The 19,264-nt window shown below is 31.6% G+C and overlaps 1 protein-coding gene across 3 annotated transcripts in view; it reads left to right on the forward strand.

The window, feature by feature from the left end:
• FSTL5 (follistatin like 5) overlaps window positions 1–19,264 on the forward strand; it is a 781,763-nt gene that overhangs the window by 665,880 nt on the left and 96,619 nt on the right. For all 3 annotated transcript variants that reach the window (XM_053216758.1, XM_053216759.1, XM_027068355.2), the window contains exon 11: window positions 10,274–10,300. In XM_053216758.1, the coding sequence (XP_053072733.1) occupies window positions 10,274–10,300 (27 nt within the window). The remainder of the gene's footprint in view (window positions 1–10,273; window positions 10,301–19,264) is intronic.

The following is a 19,264-nucleotide window of genomic DNA, read 5'->3' on the forward strand; positions in this document are numbered from 1 at the left end:
TGTAATTCTCTAATTAACCATTTGGTATATTTTCTAGGTGAGAAAGTTAAAGCAAAAGAGGAAGTAACTTTGCTTGCCATATACTTGAAATGGCAGGGTATATAAGTAAGTTAGAAGGAAAAGATTTTCCCATACATACCCATAGCTAATCACCACAATTGTTTAATAATATCATTGCTTCTTGTTTATCATGTAAAGATGACAATCAATCATTTGTGTGAAGAATTATCAAAATCAAGTCACTTCCTGACAATGGTGGGCTTAGAATTTCTATTAAGAGAAGCTCAGGTGTTGGCAGTCTGGATGGATGTTAGCTAGGAAATTTTTCTTGAAGTTATGTTTGTTAGTAAGCAGCCTGTTACACTAACATTGTGTGGTATCTGAGATGGTCCTAATGATCCTCCTCTGCTGTTATACACACCCTTATATAATTTTCCATTGAAATAGATCAGTTCTCTATCACATATAGAGTAGGGTGGAGGTGGAGGTATATAATTTCTGGAGCCAGTTCAAAAAGGGCATTTGGGCTTCTGCCTTGCTCTCTTGGATCACTCACTCAGTTGGAGGAGGCCAACTGTCAGTATGTGAGGACATGTAAGCAGCCTTGGGGAGAGTCGCATAAGTAGTGAACTGGGGCTTTCTGCCAACAGCTAGCACAAAATTGCCAGCCATGTAAGTGAGCCACCCAGAAGTGGATCTTCCAATCTAAGTCAAGCTTTCAGATGACTGGAGCCTCATGAGATATCCCAAATCAGAACTCTCTTAGACAAGTCTCTACCACAGATACCATAAATGTGTTGTTGTTGTTGTTGTTGTTGTTGTTGTTGTTGTTGTTGTTGTTTTAAGCCACTAAGTCAGATAATTTTTTAACACATCATGTGATAACTACTACAGATATAAGCTTACTTGATTTGGCATTGGAAGGAAAGATGGATATAGTTTTTTGTTGTTGTTGTTGTTAAGTGTATTTATTTATTTATCTAAGTAATCTCTACATCCAACTTGGGGCTCGAACTCAGGACCTCGAGATCAAGAGTCACAGGCTCTTCTGACTGAGCTAGCCATGTGCCCTAGAAATATGGATATAATTTTTATTTGTTTTGTGTCGTGGCTTTAATCTTTTGACAGGGGAACAGTTCTTACATTGCCTTGGTTTCAATCAGACTACTTGGTTGCCAGAGTAAGTTCTATTTGGTTAAGTATAGGTTATTTTTAAAGTGATGTGATTGTTAAACTGGCAATGTGAAGCAATGAGGGATGTATCCACATTCAGAATCCAGAAACTGATATCCTAAGACACCTGCTGACTCTCTTCCTCTCCCATGGGAGTGTCCCTTCATACTCTGAGTTCTCTTCAGTCTCACAAATTATCAGGGGCTCTGAATCTACATAATAGTGCCTTTTGCTCTTCATTCTTATAATTCTGGTTCTCTGTGTTCTTCGTTTTTTAACATGATTTCTTGATTCAAATTAGTCCTGAAAAGAATCTGATCATCTCATTTCATCAGCTTATATAAATTAAGACCATAGATTCCTGGCCAGTTTCTGAGTCATATTCCCCAATGTAAGCTGGACACTATATAGCCTACTTAGTTAATGTGAGACACTAGGTTGGGAAGCTGTGTAGTCAGTGGGGAGAATCATCTTCAATCAGTGCCCAGCAAGTGACAGTTTTACTTAAAAGTGGCTTTGAATTTGGCACATGGCAGGCAATGTACTTGACATATCTTACATAGCTTTCCTTACTAAAAATAGTATATTTTAAATGTCTCATTTCATTCTCCATATGCACTTTCAAAGAAATTCCAGCTTACCATAATACTAACTATACATTTTTAGATACATTAAATTTTTATCTACATTTTCTTTTAACGTTACCCTTTTTCATTTGCCTTCTGAAGTTAAGTCAATTTCTTAAATGCAAAAGGAGAAGCAGTCAATAAGACATCTAACTAAAATACTATCTTTCCGTAAATGCAGTTTATAAAAATATGTTTTCCACTGATGAAACCCTTACACTTTCAAAGACAAAGACGAACAAAAACTTATTTAATGAAAAGCCAACCAGTTTACATATGAGTAGCCAAGTAAAATTAGCTGTTTAGTACTATGATATGCTGCTATGTAGTTAATCACCTTATTACTATTACTTATATAATATTCAAATCTCCCACACATATTTCCACAAACAGGTAGCATATTTAATATGAGATCCATCACTTTGAATATAATTGCAAGTCGCTAATATAAAATGAGGCAATTTATTTAAAAAAGGCATTGGGGCACCTGGGTGGCTCAGTCAGTTAAGCATCCAAGTAAGCATCCAAATAAGCTCCAAATAAGTTAAGCATCCAAATAAGCTCAGGTTATGATCTCACGGTTTGTGGATTAGAGCCCAGTGTCAGGCATGGTGCTGACGGTGCAGAGCTTGCTTGGGATTTTCATTCTCTCCCCTCTCTCTGTCCCTCTTCCACTTGTGCTTTCTCTCTCTATCAAAATAAATAAACTTAAAAAAATTTTAAAAAGGCATTAATAAAAGATTCTGTTACTAGTGATCCAGGATCTCTTCAATTGAACCACATTTTCATTATAAGACATATGCTATCTTCAGAAAGAGTTTTGCATTTCATTTAAGTTATGAATAAGTGTTTAATTGCTTGGTGTCTGTAACTTTGAGGGTTTTTTGTTCAATTATAAGTAAAATATTTCAGAACAGAAATTTACTTATGCTATATTAAGGGATGCATTAGATGTTTTATAGGATTCTATAAATACAGGAACAAAAAATTAAGCCCAGACTGTTGGTTCTACAGGGGAAAAAAAAGATGGTTTAAAAGAGAACTAGGGGCAAATTAAATGAAGAATTCTGGTAAGGGTATTACTGTCATATTTAACATATGGGTAAACATGAAGAAATTTAAAATGACTTGATGTTTGGAATGTGAGTTTAATATGATACAAGCATGTCATGGATGACCTTATGTGCTATGCTGAGGACTTTGAGTACACACACATGCACACACACACGCACACACGAATATGCATTATGTTTTTAAGCAAATAAATGGCATGATCAAGCCTGCATTTACTATAGGTAGCTGTTTTTATTGTGTGAAAGAGAAATTAATATGGCAAAACAAAGCCATTCCAGTATGCATGCAGCTGTTAAAATATAAAACATAGGAAAGTAATATCCCAATAGAAATAATAGGTTAAAGGCATAAACAGAAGAAAATGTTCTTAAATATTTGCAAACATACTCAATATAGCTTATAATCAAAGTATTATATATTATATATAACATACATATGTTATATATACATACACATGTATCATATAACATATATTCATATTTGGTAAGCTTGTGCATATGTACACATACACGTACATACAGTCTTAGTCTTCCTTGAGTGTGGAGGGGTGAATACTTGCATAGACTGCGTTTGGTGCTGATAACAACCATCTAGCAATTAACCTGACAGCATGCGTCAATGGCTTTAAATATCCCCATACCTCTTGTAGGAATGCATACTAATGGAGTAACTACATAGAAGGATGGTCATCACAGTGAAAACACATCCATGCACACATACACACACACACATATGCGTATCAATGTATACATACATGCATCTTTTTGACTAAGTCAATGATACTTACTGAACCTTATAACTTAAATTAGCTTCTGGTCTATGTACTAAGTTAGGATTATTGAATAATGAGCAATAGTGTTTTTTAAAGGAAGAAATCCATATGAAGGAATAGTGTATAATGATTAAAACCGTATATATTTGAAGTCTAGGGTAGACATATGATAAATTAATATAGAGGATTTAAAATTATTCTTATATGTTGCATATTTACTGATAGTATCAGAAACACCCCCATTTCATGCACATTTATATAAAGATCAGAAAAATAATGAAAAGACATCTAGGGAAAAGAGACTTGGTTAATATATCCCTGTAATTGAGTTTAAAGTATTTTTTTTATTTAATGTGCATTCCAACTTGATACAATAACATGGAATATGTTCTAAATACACAATACCAATATATGCAAATTTTAAATTAAGTAATTGCAGAATAAATTCTATCTATAAACATTCATTCTCTTGAATTAAGAATAATATAGCTTTACATCTAGCATATCTTTAGTGAAGGTTACACTTGATTTGCTATACTTTTTATATTTTAATAAGTCATTGAGTTTTTATTTAAATTCCAGTTAACTAATATACAGTGTAATATTAATTTCAGGTGTAGAATTTAGTGATCCATTGATATGTTATGCTTTGGGCTATTGTAAAAAGATCACTTTTGCATTTTCTTTTTTTAAAGTTTATTTATTTTGAGAGAGAGAGTCGGGGAGAGGCAGAGAAAGGAAGAGAGAGAAAATCATAAGCAGGTTCCACTCATCAGTGCAGAGCCAGATGCAGGGCTCAAACTCATGAACCGTGAGATTATGACCTGAGCCAAAATCGAGAGTCAGATGCTTAACCTACTGAGCCACCCAGGCACCTCTCTTTTGTGTTTTCTAATTCTTCCATAACATAGGTTTTGGGTTATTTATCTTGTGTCTTGTCACCAAATTGTATCATCTTACTAACTTTATGTGTACTTTGAATTCAATCTTTTGGGATTAATTTTATCTTCAAATTTTGATTATTTAATTCTCTAATTTGCACTACTAATGCAATTTATATTTGTTTCTTGACTTAATGAATTGTCTAATGAATTCACAAAAAAACTAATTTCTAATGAAAATTACAAATCACTATTTAGACTCTCAACTTGTTATCCTGATATTTTGTTAAATTTTTATTAATATAAAATATGTCTCTAATTTTCTTTTTTATTAAGTATAGATAATAGCAATTTAGTTAATTCTATTGTATTTACATTCTCCTTTATTTTTATTTTATTGAAGTATAATTAATGTACAATATTATATTAGTTTCAGGTATATAACATATTGATTTGACACTCTATACATCAATGCTCATTCATCACGATTAGTGTGGTCACCATAAAACATTTTTGCAATATTATTGACTATATTCCTTATTCTGTACTTTTCATCTCTGTGACTTACTTATTTTATAAGTGGAAGTTTCACTTCTTAATCATCTTTATCTTGTTATCTTCTTATCTGTAGTTATGTATCTGTTTGTTTTTGTTTGTTTATGTTTTAGATTCTACATGTCAGTGAAATCATGTGGTATTTGTTTTTCTTTGTCTGACTTATTTCACTTAGTGTAATACCCCCTATATATAGTTTTCTCAGTCACTAAGAGTATTTAGACTATACTTGGTAATAGGTGGCACACTCTATCAGATTATATTTATTTAGTTATATTGCATTAATTATTCTCACTTTATATTACTAATATATTACATTAAATTAATTAATTTCTTAAATAAATACCTACCAATATAGTCTTTCATTCCAAGAGATTCCTGTCTATGATCAAGCTTTAATTTATTTTTATTTGTTTTTTAAAATTTTTAATGTTTATTTTTGAGAAAGAGAGATTGTGAGTGGGGGAGGGGCAGAGAGAGAGGGAGACACAGAATCCAAAGCAGGTTCCAGGCTCTGAGCTGTCAGCACAGAGCTCAATGCAGGGCTTGAACTCATGAGCCACGAGATCATGAACCTGAGCTGAAGTCAGATGCTGAACTGACTGAGCCACCCAGGCTCACTTATTATCAAATTTTTAATATCCTGATTAGTTTTGATTGAATTTTATAAATAATTTTTTGTCATTAGTGAAATTGTCCTATAATTCCCTTTGCTTTGTTACCATTATCAGTTATTGACATCTCTTTTGCTGACTTTATAAAATAAATGAAATGTTTCCATCTTGGTTGATACTCTAAAAACATTTAAGGGACCCCTGAGTAGCTCAGTTGGTTGAGTGTCCAACTCTTAATTTCAGCTTAGGTCATGATCTCACAGTTCACGTAGTCGCCTGGGGTGTGGGGTTCTTCGCTGACAGTGCAGAGCCTGCTTCGGATTCTCTCTTCCTCTCTCTGCCCCTCCCCCACTCTCTCTCTCTTTCTCAAAATAAACAAATAAACATTTAAAAATATTGCAATTTTGGGTGCCTGGGTGGCTCAGTCTGTTAAGCGTCTGACTCTTGGTTTTGCCTCAGGTCATAATATCATAGCTTCATGGGTTTGAGACCTGCACTGGCAGTGTGGAGCCTGCTTGGGATTCTCTCTCTCTCCCTCTCTCTGATCTCTCCCACTTTCGCTGTCTCTGTCTCTCTCAAAATAAGTAAATAAAAACTTTAAAAAAATGTTTCATGTTAGTACCACGGTTATTTTTATTCCATATTTTTTTTCATTTTCAGTTTGGATATTTATATTTCCTTGGATTTTTTTTTTTATTTTTATTAGCGTTTTATATATTTTTGAGACAGAGAGAGACAGAGCATGAGCAGGGGAGGGTCAGAGAGAGAGGGAGACACAGAATCCAAAACAGGCTCCAGGCTCTGAGCTGTCAGCCCAGAGCCCGATGCGGGGCTCAAACTCACGGACCAGGAGATCATGACCTGGGCCGAAGTCAGACGCCCAACCGACTGAGCCACCCAGGCGCCCCTCGGATTTTTTTTTTTTAAGTGAAATCCGGATTATCAAATTTATTATCAAGAAATTCTACATTAAAGTGATGAATCACCAAATTGCGCTCCTGAAACTAATATTACTCTATTATATTAACTACTAGAATTTAATTAAAAACTTGAAACTACAAAAAAATCTACCATATTTTAAAATCATAACTATACTCATTCCTACTTTCTTCCTTGTCTCCATATTTCTCTTCCTTTTTTCTTCCTCCTGCTTCTGCTTCCAATTCTGCTTTCTCTCTCTCTCTCTTCCCCCTCTCTGTTTGGCTCAATAATGAATCAATTAAGTCTATGTATTACGTTTTGGCCAAAACTCTTTGGGTCCATATATCGAATACTCATCTTTGTTGTCTTATATGAATTGTAATTATATTGGATTTTTTAAAAAGTAATAATTTATTGAAGAATTTTGTGTGTTTAAACACCTCTCATAGATTTTCAAGGCACCTGGATGGCCCAGTCGGTTGAGCATCCAACTCTTGATTTCAGCTCAGGTCATGATCCCAGGGTCCTGGGCTCAATCCCTGTGTTGGGCTCTGTGATGAGCATGGATTCTGCTTAAGATTCTCTATCTCCCTTTGCCTCTCTGCTCCTCTCCCCCACTCATGTGCTCTCTCTCTCTCTTTCTCTGAAATAAAATAAAATAAAATAAAATAAAATAAAATAAAATAAAGTAAAATAAAATAAAATAAAATAAAATAAAATAAAATAAAATATATTTAAACACCTCTCATAGATTATCATATTTTCTTTATTATTGTCTGAAAATATCTAAATTATTTATGCTGACTGGAATATATCTACAAAACAGAGACTTTTTATTTTCTAGTTTAGTTTGTGAGCACTCTTGAAAATATTTTCCAGAAAGCCTGAAAAAAATACTTTTGTTTGTATAATACAACATTCAGTTTGTATAGTATGATAGTTATTATAAAAATACTAATTCAGTTTTAATAATTATATTATTGAAACTTTGTCTTTTTTCTCTTAATTTTTCAAACACTGCAAGTGAAGAGTTATAGAAATAGAATATAATTGTGGATTTATCAATTTTGTATCCAATCCTAATAGCTTTTGCTTATATTTTAATTGTATGTTTTTAGTTTGTATAATTTTAGGTTCAGCATGCAGTGCCTTGAATTTTGCCTTGTTTGATGTTAGTATCACAAACCATGTATTTTTGGTACTTTCTCATAAATGATTTCCTATTTTAAAAAATATCTGTCCTTAGCCCTTTAAAATAGCAGTACTTTGGTATACCACTAAAAATTGTGCAGGCTTTTTCCAGTATCTGGAAAACCTACCCTTAAATCCTCACTCGGTTCACTTTTATTTATCTTGTATACTACACCTTCAATATTTCACTATGCTTAATCCACCTGTTGAAAGCATTCACAGCAATGTTCTTCTCTTTTATAACACATTAAATCTATAATTTAAAATTTTTTTCTCAATTAGAACATTAGCTCTATTAACAGAGAGACTAGGCCTGTTCTAATTTGTGTCCTATATCACTGAACACAATGACACATGCTAGGCACTCAGTCAGTACTCACTGAGAGAATGAATGGAGATATGAGGAAATATGTCTAGTCACCCCCCTTTTTTCAATAAACAAACAAAAAAACCCCACCCATACAAAGATAAGTCTAATCATGGCTCAGCCTTTCCTGAGCCTACAGAAGAAAATTTAATATCTGCTGCATGGTGTACAAAAGACTTTGTTCATCTACTCATGGAAAAATCCTCTGGCCTTATCTTCTTTTGTGCTTCAGATAGACTCAGTTACTGAAATTTCTCTGAATACAGTAATTAGTTCTCTCTTATGTAGGGGATATGTTCCAAGACCTCCAGCAGATGCCTGAAACCAGTTATAGCACTGTACCCTAGGTGCCTTGTGTTTTCTTATCTATACACACCTATGATAAAATTTAATTTAGAAATCAGGCACACCAAAAGGTTAGCAACAATAATAACAAAATAATTTTAATAATATACTATAACAAAAGTTGTGGAAATGTGGTTTCTCCCTATCTGTCTCTCTCTTAAAATATCTCTTTGCACCACACTCGCCATCCTTCTTCTTGTGATGATGTGAGATGATAGAATGCCTCTGTGATGAGAGGAAGTGAGGTGAATGACATAGATAGACACTGAGACTACCACTGATATTCTGATGGTACTTCCGGAGCAGGATCATCTACTTCCAGACCGAGGTTAACTGCTGGTAACTGAGGTCTGTGTCCTCTCCTCACAAATAGGATCTATCATTTTCATATTCATTTCAAGAACACTGTAGACAACAAGAATAGCACAACAAAATGTCCTGAAGGGAAGCATATAGCATGCATTCAGATTTGGATAAATAATCATAAAGAATTAAAAATGCCAAGAATTACAAAAAAAAGCTTACTTTACACAAATTTATTTTTAAAAAATACAGCAGGTTTTGAAAACTGGATGACTTGGTCCGTCAGCATCTGTCTAAGAGTGCTGGACTACCGTGTTGGCTTTGCTGCATTCATAAAGGGCTTTCGTTAAAAAAAAAAGTGCTTTAATATGGCTAAAATATTCAGGGAATATTTAATTGTGCATGAGATTTTACATCAGTCACACTTTGTTTTGACATCTTATTTTGCTTAGAAAGCATAAAATTTGGGCAACGTTGAATTGGTAATGGAGGTAGACATTTCTCTGAGAATGTTTCTAATTGGTATTTATTTCATTATTTCTATCTCAATATTTTAACTCTATTGATTTAATCTCGGTATAATATTTAATAAAACTATTTTCCAAAAACAATTTAATCTGAACCATTATTGTGCACTGAACTAAGTAAGATATAGTTAGAAATACAGTAAAACCTTGGATTACCAGTTACTTGTTCTGTGAGTGTTCTCCAAGATGAGCAAACATTTCTAACACATTTTAACTTGATAAATGAGCAATGTTTTGCAATATGAATATTATGCAATGCTGAAAGTCACATGATCGCAGCTGAGTCAATGGGTCTTGAAATTTGTTTTGATATAAAAGTGCTTTGAATTACAAGCATGTTTGTGGAACAAATTATGCTTGCAAACCAAGGTTTTACTATATTCAATTCTGTTTGGTTTCAAAAGTGAAAGAATGCTACTTAAAAATAGGCTACTGCCATGTTCAAAATCCTTTAATTACAAGAATTCTTCTTGCTCAGGAATGTTGCATATTTTGTAGTTATATTACATATTGTGATTATTGAGAATTTTTAAAATACATTTTTTTCAGTTAGCAACTTTTAACTATACTGTCTTTAGTAAATAGTTTTAACTACCAATATTTGTTCTAAAGATGTATTTCAATAACATTAACCTAACTATCCCATTCTTTCCAGTGATGCGTAAAATGTTTTTTGTTTATTAGCAACATCTTTGTTACAAAGAAGAATCGACAATTTCAGTAAATGAAAAGAGCATTATTAGCTAGTACCAGCATTTTACTGTTTTGTTAATTCGAAGTAGTTTGTTGAATTCAACATCACTTTTATGTACATGTTCTATCTTAGAGATTGTGACCTCTTTAATAGTTATTTATATTAGTATGCAATTGAACCTCTATTTACTCATTTTTTTTTCTCTCCTTTTTCTTTTTAACATGCTGCAGTAGCTAACATATTATGGAGAGAAGAAGGTACTAAATTCCATTATTTTTATATTGTGATTATTTTGTTTAATTTTTAGTAGATTTGTTGACTATGTTTAATAATTACCTTATTCATTTTTATGTTGACTCAATATTTTCATTTGACTATAAATCAATATTATTTTGTGAAACTGTTACCATTAAAATATTTATTACTCCTCATCAGCTTGATTTATTATTGATGTATAACCAGGGAGGTACATTATAATATATTGAAATGCTTTTAAGAGTTTAAAATTATGTCAAAAAATAAAGGCAAACTTAAACATTAACTTCCATAATAAACCCTGATTTCGATTAGAAAAAGAAAAATTATAAAAACTATTACCTTATCAAGGAAATGTAATAAATTATTTAAGAAAATGGATGGTAAACTTGAAGGATCTAGATTCAAATCTAGATTCCACTACCATATAATCAAGGGCCCCTTAATGTCCCAATTTTCTCATCTCAAATATAAGTTTAGTTGTTAATACCCAGTAGGGTTATTACCAGTTCCTTAAACATAGTCTATACTGAATAAGCAGTTTCCACTTCCATTTATTATTGTTATTATTTTTCTTATTCATAAAAACCAGGGAGAATGCATTTGGCCAGGTACTCATGTGCTTGACTTAAATTCTTAGGAGAAAAATGTAGTAAGTCATCATTAGAGTTCTGGTAAGCAATGACCAAAATATTTCCTCACACTTGATCCTATACAAACTTTTTCTTCCCTCATTATAATGGGCTTCCTAAATGAATTGGAGTCATTGCCACCTGCGAGGGCTGTGTCTCACAAGCTTCAAGTAATTTGAGAATTGAAGCATCTCAGCTTTGTTCTCAATGATGAGGCATACCACCATTTCCCCCCCGTTGGTATTTGTTGCTTCTCAAATCTTTTGTATGGGCTTCTTCAAAGTCTGGTTTTCTAAAGAGGTTCTAGTGTAATTATACCTTCTCATTTTATTCCACTTAGGTAGTTCACAGCTGAACATACAAATGTAATCATTGTTGAAACTAGCATTAACATGTCTGTTAAACATTTCTTTATATTCTCTTCCCTCTTGAGATCACATAATATATCTCCTGAAATTTTTAAAATTGATTTCATGTTATCGAAATGCAAGGAACAACACTTAAGTAGTCAGAGATCAGGTAGCACAGATCTGACTTTTGCTGGTTAATTGCTGGTAAAAACTGGACGTATTATTTTACTTCTTTGAGCCAGATTTTCTAACATATTGCTTGAAATACAGTTGTCACTCCCCTTGCAAATTTGTGATATATGAATGCCCTCAAAGTATGTGAAACAATGCTTTCTTATAATTTGACTATGATAACAATCGTGAACATGATTATTTTATGATTTGAATATGAAATAATAATATGATATTTTTCAGGCTACCCTTAAAATTATAGGAGACCTCCAGATTAATTTAAATGACCCTGAGATTCATTATATGAAACCATTTTTATCTATTTAAAATTTTCCTCTGTTAGTTTTTTTAAATGTATACTCTCAATAATTATTTTCCATCAACCAGTGATTTGCTTACTTTTCATAATTTTGTTTGACAGAGAATATATCTTGAGGAGTAATAGCCATTTAGTCTATTTCACAGATAATTTGAAGACCTGTATAAGTAAATGTCTTTGGGTAAAGGTTTTAAAATCTTTTATTTCATGTGCAATTATCATCAGAGTCCTTTGTTGTTTCTTAGAATAAACAAGATTTAACATAGTATATTTGAGAAAACAATATGCCTGATTTAGATTCATAGTCATCTGTAAATTATTTTTTACAATACTGCAGTTATTGGCAAGACATTACAATTAGAAATGATTGCATATAATAATAGTAATGGTGGCCAGCTTGAGAAATCACTGAATACTAACAGTATGTACAATTATTTCATAAAAAGTAATTAAAGTAATAGCCAACTGAAGCTTCCAAATTAATTTTTCTACTTTTATTTTAAAGGATCGAAAATAACAAATATGAACTACATAACTCTGAGAGCCATTTTTATTTCCACATGTAGTAATGCTCCTTGTTTGTATGCTTGTGTCATTGTCGTGGCCAAGAGAAATTTATCCAAGAGAAAATCAGCTGAGGAATTCCAGTTTCTGGCATTTTAAGATTAATATTGAAAAGAGTTTAAAATGATAAACCTCTCATAATGTCATTTTACTTCTAGGCAAGTATTAAAACTATAAAATTTTATAACTGAAAAAGTATTTTTTTAAACATTAACATCAGAATCTAGCTTAGCCAGGGTTTTGTAATCTGAATTGATTTTACTGAATTTAATGTGTATTATCATACTAATTACACAGATATTTAAGCTTGAAGCACAGTGTCCTCTACTTTCTATGGGTTCTTCCACTCCTTTTCTAGCCATCATTTTGGCTTGCAGGAGTGCAGGAAGACATTATTAAGAGAGGAAATATCCACCTCATTTAATGACAAATATTTTAAAGAGCCTATTAAATGTAAAGCACTTTGAAAATACTGGAAATATAAAGACTGGAATATTTTCCCTAAAGAAAATTTCAATCTAGTAAGTTAAAGTCTAAGTCATTCTTGTTGATAACTGACTTTATGATGTGATTTGAAAATACACATTAAAAGACCGACTGGTTTTATTCCACAACAGTTTTATGATCTTGTAATAAAATGTAATCTAATAAATTGTATATTAATATTTGTTTGTAAACAGCAATTTAGGAATATATTATACGGCCTAACTTAATAATATGTGTTTTGGTTTGTATAAGCGCTGAATTAAAGGAAATTAAGCCATTTTATTCACTGATGAATTAATCTTAACTTTTAAATATGCTAATTTCAAGCGCCTAACACAGATGTAAGGTGGTTCGTTATATAGGAGAGCATTTCCTAAATTTGTTAGAACATGGAATTATTTTGATGAATATCTATAGGATCAATATTGAATAAAGGCTACTTTGGGATATAGTGGATTTACATGACATCTAATGATTTGAAAGTCAAAAATATAATTTCTATGTTATTAAAGATTGTCCTTTCTAATCTTTGTAAATATTTATGAATCTACTCAAACAACAATATGGAAATGATTGAAACAAATCAATATAATTAACACCTACCAACACAAGATACAAATAGAAAATTGCAGGGAAATCTTACAAAAAGCTTACATGTTACACCATGATCTGATCGCAAAGCTTTGTGATCTGTAATGTCACCAAACTGGGGAAAAAGAGATATGGCAAACAGGTCAGTTTTCAACTTCTTCAGCCTGAAATTATTCTTATTTCATTGGCCTAACTACTATGCACTGTAAGGGAGTTTGAAAAATATAGACTAATATATACCAACTTTGCGAGTTCCATAAGCTTCTCGTATATTTTTAGAGAAAAAAAAATGCTAAGGTTCTCAAGACCAGAATGCTGCCTCACAGTAATATTGAGAAGTTATTTAAAATTAAAAAGGATTTTCAGAGCATAAACTTCTAAATTCATGAAACTTAGAAAGTTACAGCATTGTGGAGAGGTAGAGACCATGCCTTCTAACGGTCAGTACACGATGCCAATTAAACCATGATCAAGCTCTCAATATTTTCATTAGCCAGTTCTCTACCCTTGCTTTAAATACTAACATCAACCTGGCCTTTTGAGTGTTTTAAATTATTTCATTAAAAAGTTTTCACATCACAATTGTGATCTGACAAGAGATATCCATTTGCAAATGTATGTGTATATACATATACATATTGATGTATGCTAAATGTATATACATATATATATATATATATAGTCATGGGTGTATATACAAAGATATACATAATTCTAACTAATATTAATTATATAACAAAAATATTCTATTATAACCTTTGCTATGTTAATCATTAAATGTGATATTAATCATGCAGATTTGTATTCAGCTTTTTCAGCATATCTTTGGAAGTTCAGGAAATGGTATACTGACTCAAAAGGACTGGTTTTACATAATGTCGCTCTGACCAGTCAAATAGTACCCACTTGCTGAATTAATAGTGCCCAGTAAAGAGCCTGGCATGACCACTTGCAAAAAACTTTCTAGTGAGAATGAAAGTAAGTTTTCATTACTTATTTATTTTGAGAGAGAAAGAGAGAGTGCATGTGCGTGCAGGGGAGGAGGGGAGGAGCTTTGGGTGTGAAAAAGTTTTTAACTCCAGAGACAAAGATATAAAACGGGAACATTCGTGAACCAAAACCTTTCCCTGCTAAGTTATTCAAGATGAGACATGCAATATGGACTATCTATCTATTCTTGCTTATATTTTTCTTTAGCTAAAAAAGATATTTTTTTCTATATTTCAAAAAAAATAATCTCAGCATCTTTATAAGGTGAAAATAATAATATCAACCAATGAAGGACTTTATAACACTAAAACTTACTGAATTATCTTTTGATTGGTTACCAAATCACTGCATCATATGATTATAATTTGCTCTTGACTATAATTTGAATGTTAAAGCAATGGCAATTTAAACAGAGAACGACAAACATCACCACAAAATAGTTTTTATTGCTATCTTTTGCCATCGTTATCCATCCAATAATTACAAATTAGCCACATTTTATTGTTGATATAAATTATGTAACATATACGCTATTATAAGAAATGATACAATTATATTATCTTGGTACATGGTTATTCTTCAGCAGATAGCCTCAAGAGACAGCAATGTGCATTATATCCACTTTTTTCTCAGTCTATTTCATGTATTTAAAGGTGCAGTATTGACTAGAAATTCCTCTAGGAAATACTTCCCTTTTACAAGACTGCAAGTAATTCTTGCTTACGTCCTTTCTCTGTATAGAAAGAAAAACAAAGCAAAAAGAAAGCTCACAAGGAACAAACAAATTATGGATCACTTTCTGGAGCCTCTATACTCCATTAGATTAACAATCGACCTGGAAAAGACAAAGTACATGTGTCTGTCTTCACCAGGGGATGAAAAAAGAAACAACAGGCTGCACATATTGCAAATCTTTATTGTGACTAGAGTGGTGAAGCTTTTACTGAAGCCAGGAACTTTTGTAATATACTGCAATACAACGCATTCATGAAGAAAGAATTGTAATTGAAACCTAAATGGTTATTAAACTTTTTTTCAGACTCAGAACCCCTTTGCTCTCTTCAATATTATTGAGAACTCAAAAGCTTGATTTTATGGGGTTACTACTATCCACTTATATTTACCATACTAGAAATTAAAACTGAGAAAAGTAAAAGATGTTTATTTATTAATTTATTGAAATAAACTATAATAAGCTCCTTATATGTACCCATAAGTAAAACAGTTTGAAAGCTATATTTTTAAAGCTACATTAGAAAAATGAAGAGATTCACGTTGTTTTGCATTTTGCAAATTCTTTTCATGTCTGGCTCAATAGAAGATGCTGGATTCATATATTCTGCTTCTGCGGTGAATTGTTGTGATATCACTCATTATATCACATGTCATGTAGCCCCTTGAAAACTACCCTCTATATTTGGAAGAATCTAATGTGTGAGAATGGAAGAGAAAAATGCAAATGACACCTAAGTATCATTATGAAAATAGTTTTGAATTTGTAGACCCCGGAAAGGATCAACTTCAAGAATTCCTACTAGAAAATGCAGTTGAGTTTTAGCAGGCTCATGGATCCATAGAATTTGATAACATAGAAAACTGAAATGTAGCAGTATATCTCACAGTGTAGATTTGATGAAAACATGAGAACAGAAATCAAAATCAGGTTATATACCATTTTACAATTTTTTCTACTAATTTTTAAAAGAAGAGACAATGTCAGTCATAAAAATAGCGACAGTACCATTTTTTTTTCAAAATTTACAATGCACCAGTCACTGCTAAATGTTTTACATTCTCCATTTAATCTAATTCTTATAATAGCTGTATGACATAAGTATAATACTTATCTCCAAGCTTGAGATAGAGAAATTCTCACATAGTCTGAGTAACTTTCCCATGGTACAACACTTAGCTCTATTGCCATGATTGATCTTTGAAATGTGTGAACCCAGAAAATGGAGTTTATCTCTCTTTGTTACTGTCTCATCTAAACAACAACAACAAAAAGAAGTTTGGTCATGACAGCTTAATAATTATAGTGAACGTACACAAATATATTATTATTTTCTTTATAAATAAAGCTAATGAATGCTCTAAATGAAAATCTGTGTCTTTAACTACCAACATCTCCATTATTGGGTATTTTTTATTATTCTGTGCCCAGTATAATCATAATAAGTGTTTATATGTATAATATTATAGCAGTAAATTTAAAAATAAACACATCTGTATCACATATTCAGATCATAAATTCTGCTGCTAAAATCTAAAGAAAACTTAGTTTAAAATATTTCTCTAACCAGAAAAAGAAAAAGGAAAACACATCTCTTGTGAGTGTAGAGAAGAGGAACTCATAGATGGCTCTAAAGGTATACATAAAATTTTAATTGATAGCAAGAGAGTGATTAAAACCTACTCATTTTATAATTATTATTTTAGCTAATATATACGTTATTTTGCTGGCATTACTATTCATAAGAACTGAAAAGTTATATTTCCATTGAAAATAAAAAAAATTCAAGAACAAACTAAACTTTGCATAATGAAATCTGTATTTCTTCAATAGCTTGTAACCTGAGAAGCAGCTGTTTTTGTAACAACACTGAATGTGTTATTTATATTTTAAAAAGTAAGAAAATAGACTTGAGATTTGAACAAGTGATTTGGATGAATTAAGTAGGTGTTAGAGGAAAATACATCTTAGAAACTTCATCAGTGCAACAATTCAGCAAAATTCCACTGACTGCATTGTATACAGAATATGGTAAGTGACATAATGAAAGATTCCATTTGAGTCAGGGCAGAAAGATTTCATGAAACTTTGCACTCTGGACTTAGAGTATTTTTCATATTCAAACACATTCAGATTCCTGATTCTGGACCAGAATTTTGCAGTAGCTGAAGGAAGGGAGAGTCATAGTCATTAAACATTTTGGGAGCTTTATAACAATCATGAAACAGTTAACTGACACAACTAAAAATTAGACACCACATGACTACATGATTATGTTTACAAGTTTCAACAACCAAAAAAATTGATAGTCACCAACATGTAGTTCACGTCAATCCTATGTTAATGCTTACATGGAAGCTTGGATATGAATCAATTGTTTTGGCATAAAATCAGACTTTTTAAAAGTTTTATCCTTTGGGCATAGAATTTATATTCATCTATGTATAAACATAATTTAAATAAGAGCTGACAACTACTAAATTTTATTTTCTGAAAAATATTAAGTTTATATTAAAAGTATTAGAAATCATGAAAAAATTAAATTTTATGAAAATTTATGAATTAAATTCTATGAAAAATACGACCTGAATTTAGTTTTTGCTACTTTTGCTACTGTTCAGAAATATTCCAACATACTGTAGTGCTCTCTGGAATTATAATACATAATAACTGATAAAGATTGCATCATTTTAAAATATGAGTACTATGAAATATTTATAAAACAATAAGATGTGTGAAAATGATCCGGAGTCACTTAAAATGCATAACTGTACTATATAGAAATGATTTCATGTGTTAAAAGAAAATTATAACCACTATGTATAAACACCAATAAAGTCATAATCGTACTTGAATATATTTTCCTCTAAATCATAAGAATAGATGGATATGTGACTGGATGGACAAAATTGGTGATCCTTTTATTAACTAGGAACATATTAGATAAGAATAAATGTGGCTTAAGTTGAATAAACAAATATTTTTATGAATCAATACACTTTTATTATGATCCTTAGGCTTGACTTAAAAAACCTTGCAGGTGTTATCAATCAAAATGAAATGATGCTTGGGGAAATTTTTTTGTATTTAAATAAATTTTTTTCTTTATAAATATTTTTAGAATGTAAACATTTAAAACAATAATGGTTTGGCTTTTCAAACTACTGAGATTTGAATATCATTACTCATCTTTTAAAGAGGTCATGCTATCATTGAATTGTGCATGCTATAGTTAGATTGAATACATACAATTGTGCAAAATAGTACAGCCAGAGAGGGAGCTACTCAGGTGAAGATCAGAAGAAGAAAAAGAACTATATGTGTTAAGGACTGGCCATGATGGAACAAAGCAGAAGCAGAGGAAACAGAGAACAGGTGTGCAGGAGTATGTGAAAGCCTCCCACATGCAGGCATCAGTTAACCTTACCCACATTCCCAGTGTCTGATTTGCAGCATCCTGCACCTATTAGGCATGGATCAGTAAAGTGAGATGAATTTCTGAGATATCAAATACCCAAATCTGTGGTGTGAATAAATTAAAAGTATGATTTCAATCATTTACTGATATTTTCCTAAGAGCGTAAATTTATACAAATTTTAAAGTATGGAAATGGGTCCCAAACTTGGCCAGTGTAAAAACTGAAATCTAAAGCCTCATATATGATTATATTTACAAAAATTACTTTAGGAAAAAATATATTTTCCCCAATCTGGAAGACTTGGTCTTTTTCTTTCTAAAAGTCTTTATGTAAACAAAACTTCTACAAAGAATGAAATTTTATTTTCCCTAGGGAACTCTAATAATAATATATAATAAATATAATTCTTCAAAAACTATTTTTATTTTTTAATCAACACCTAAATTAAGTGGGGAAGGTGTCAGACATAATCTATATATCAAAGAGTTTATAAGTTCCATTTCTATGTGAAACATTTATTGAATTATACTAAAGAAATCACTGAATTGCAGATTAGAGACCATGAAGAATGTCGCATAATATCACAAAGTTGCTTTGGTATAAGGTAAAGGATTCATATGGTTTGCTTTATTAACATTATACAACTTTACAAATCGATCTCCTGCCAGTACTGGGAGGAACACTGAGTTTTGGTTGTAAAGATTTCTGATA

The sequence above is a fragment of the Acinonyx jubatus genome, chromosome B1 (genome assembly GCF_027475565.1).
Source record: "Acinonyx jubatus isolate Ajub_Pintada_27869175 chromosome B1, VMU_Ajub_asm_v1.0, whole genome shotgun sequence".
NCBI lineage: Eukaryota > Metazoa > Chordata > Mammalia > Carnivora > Felidae > Acinonyx > Acinonyx jubatus.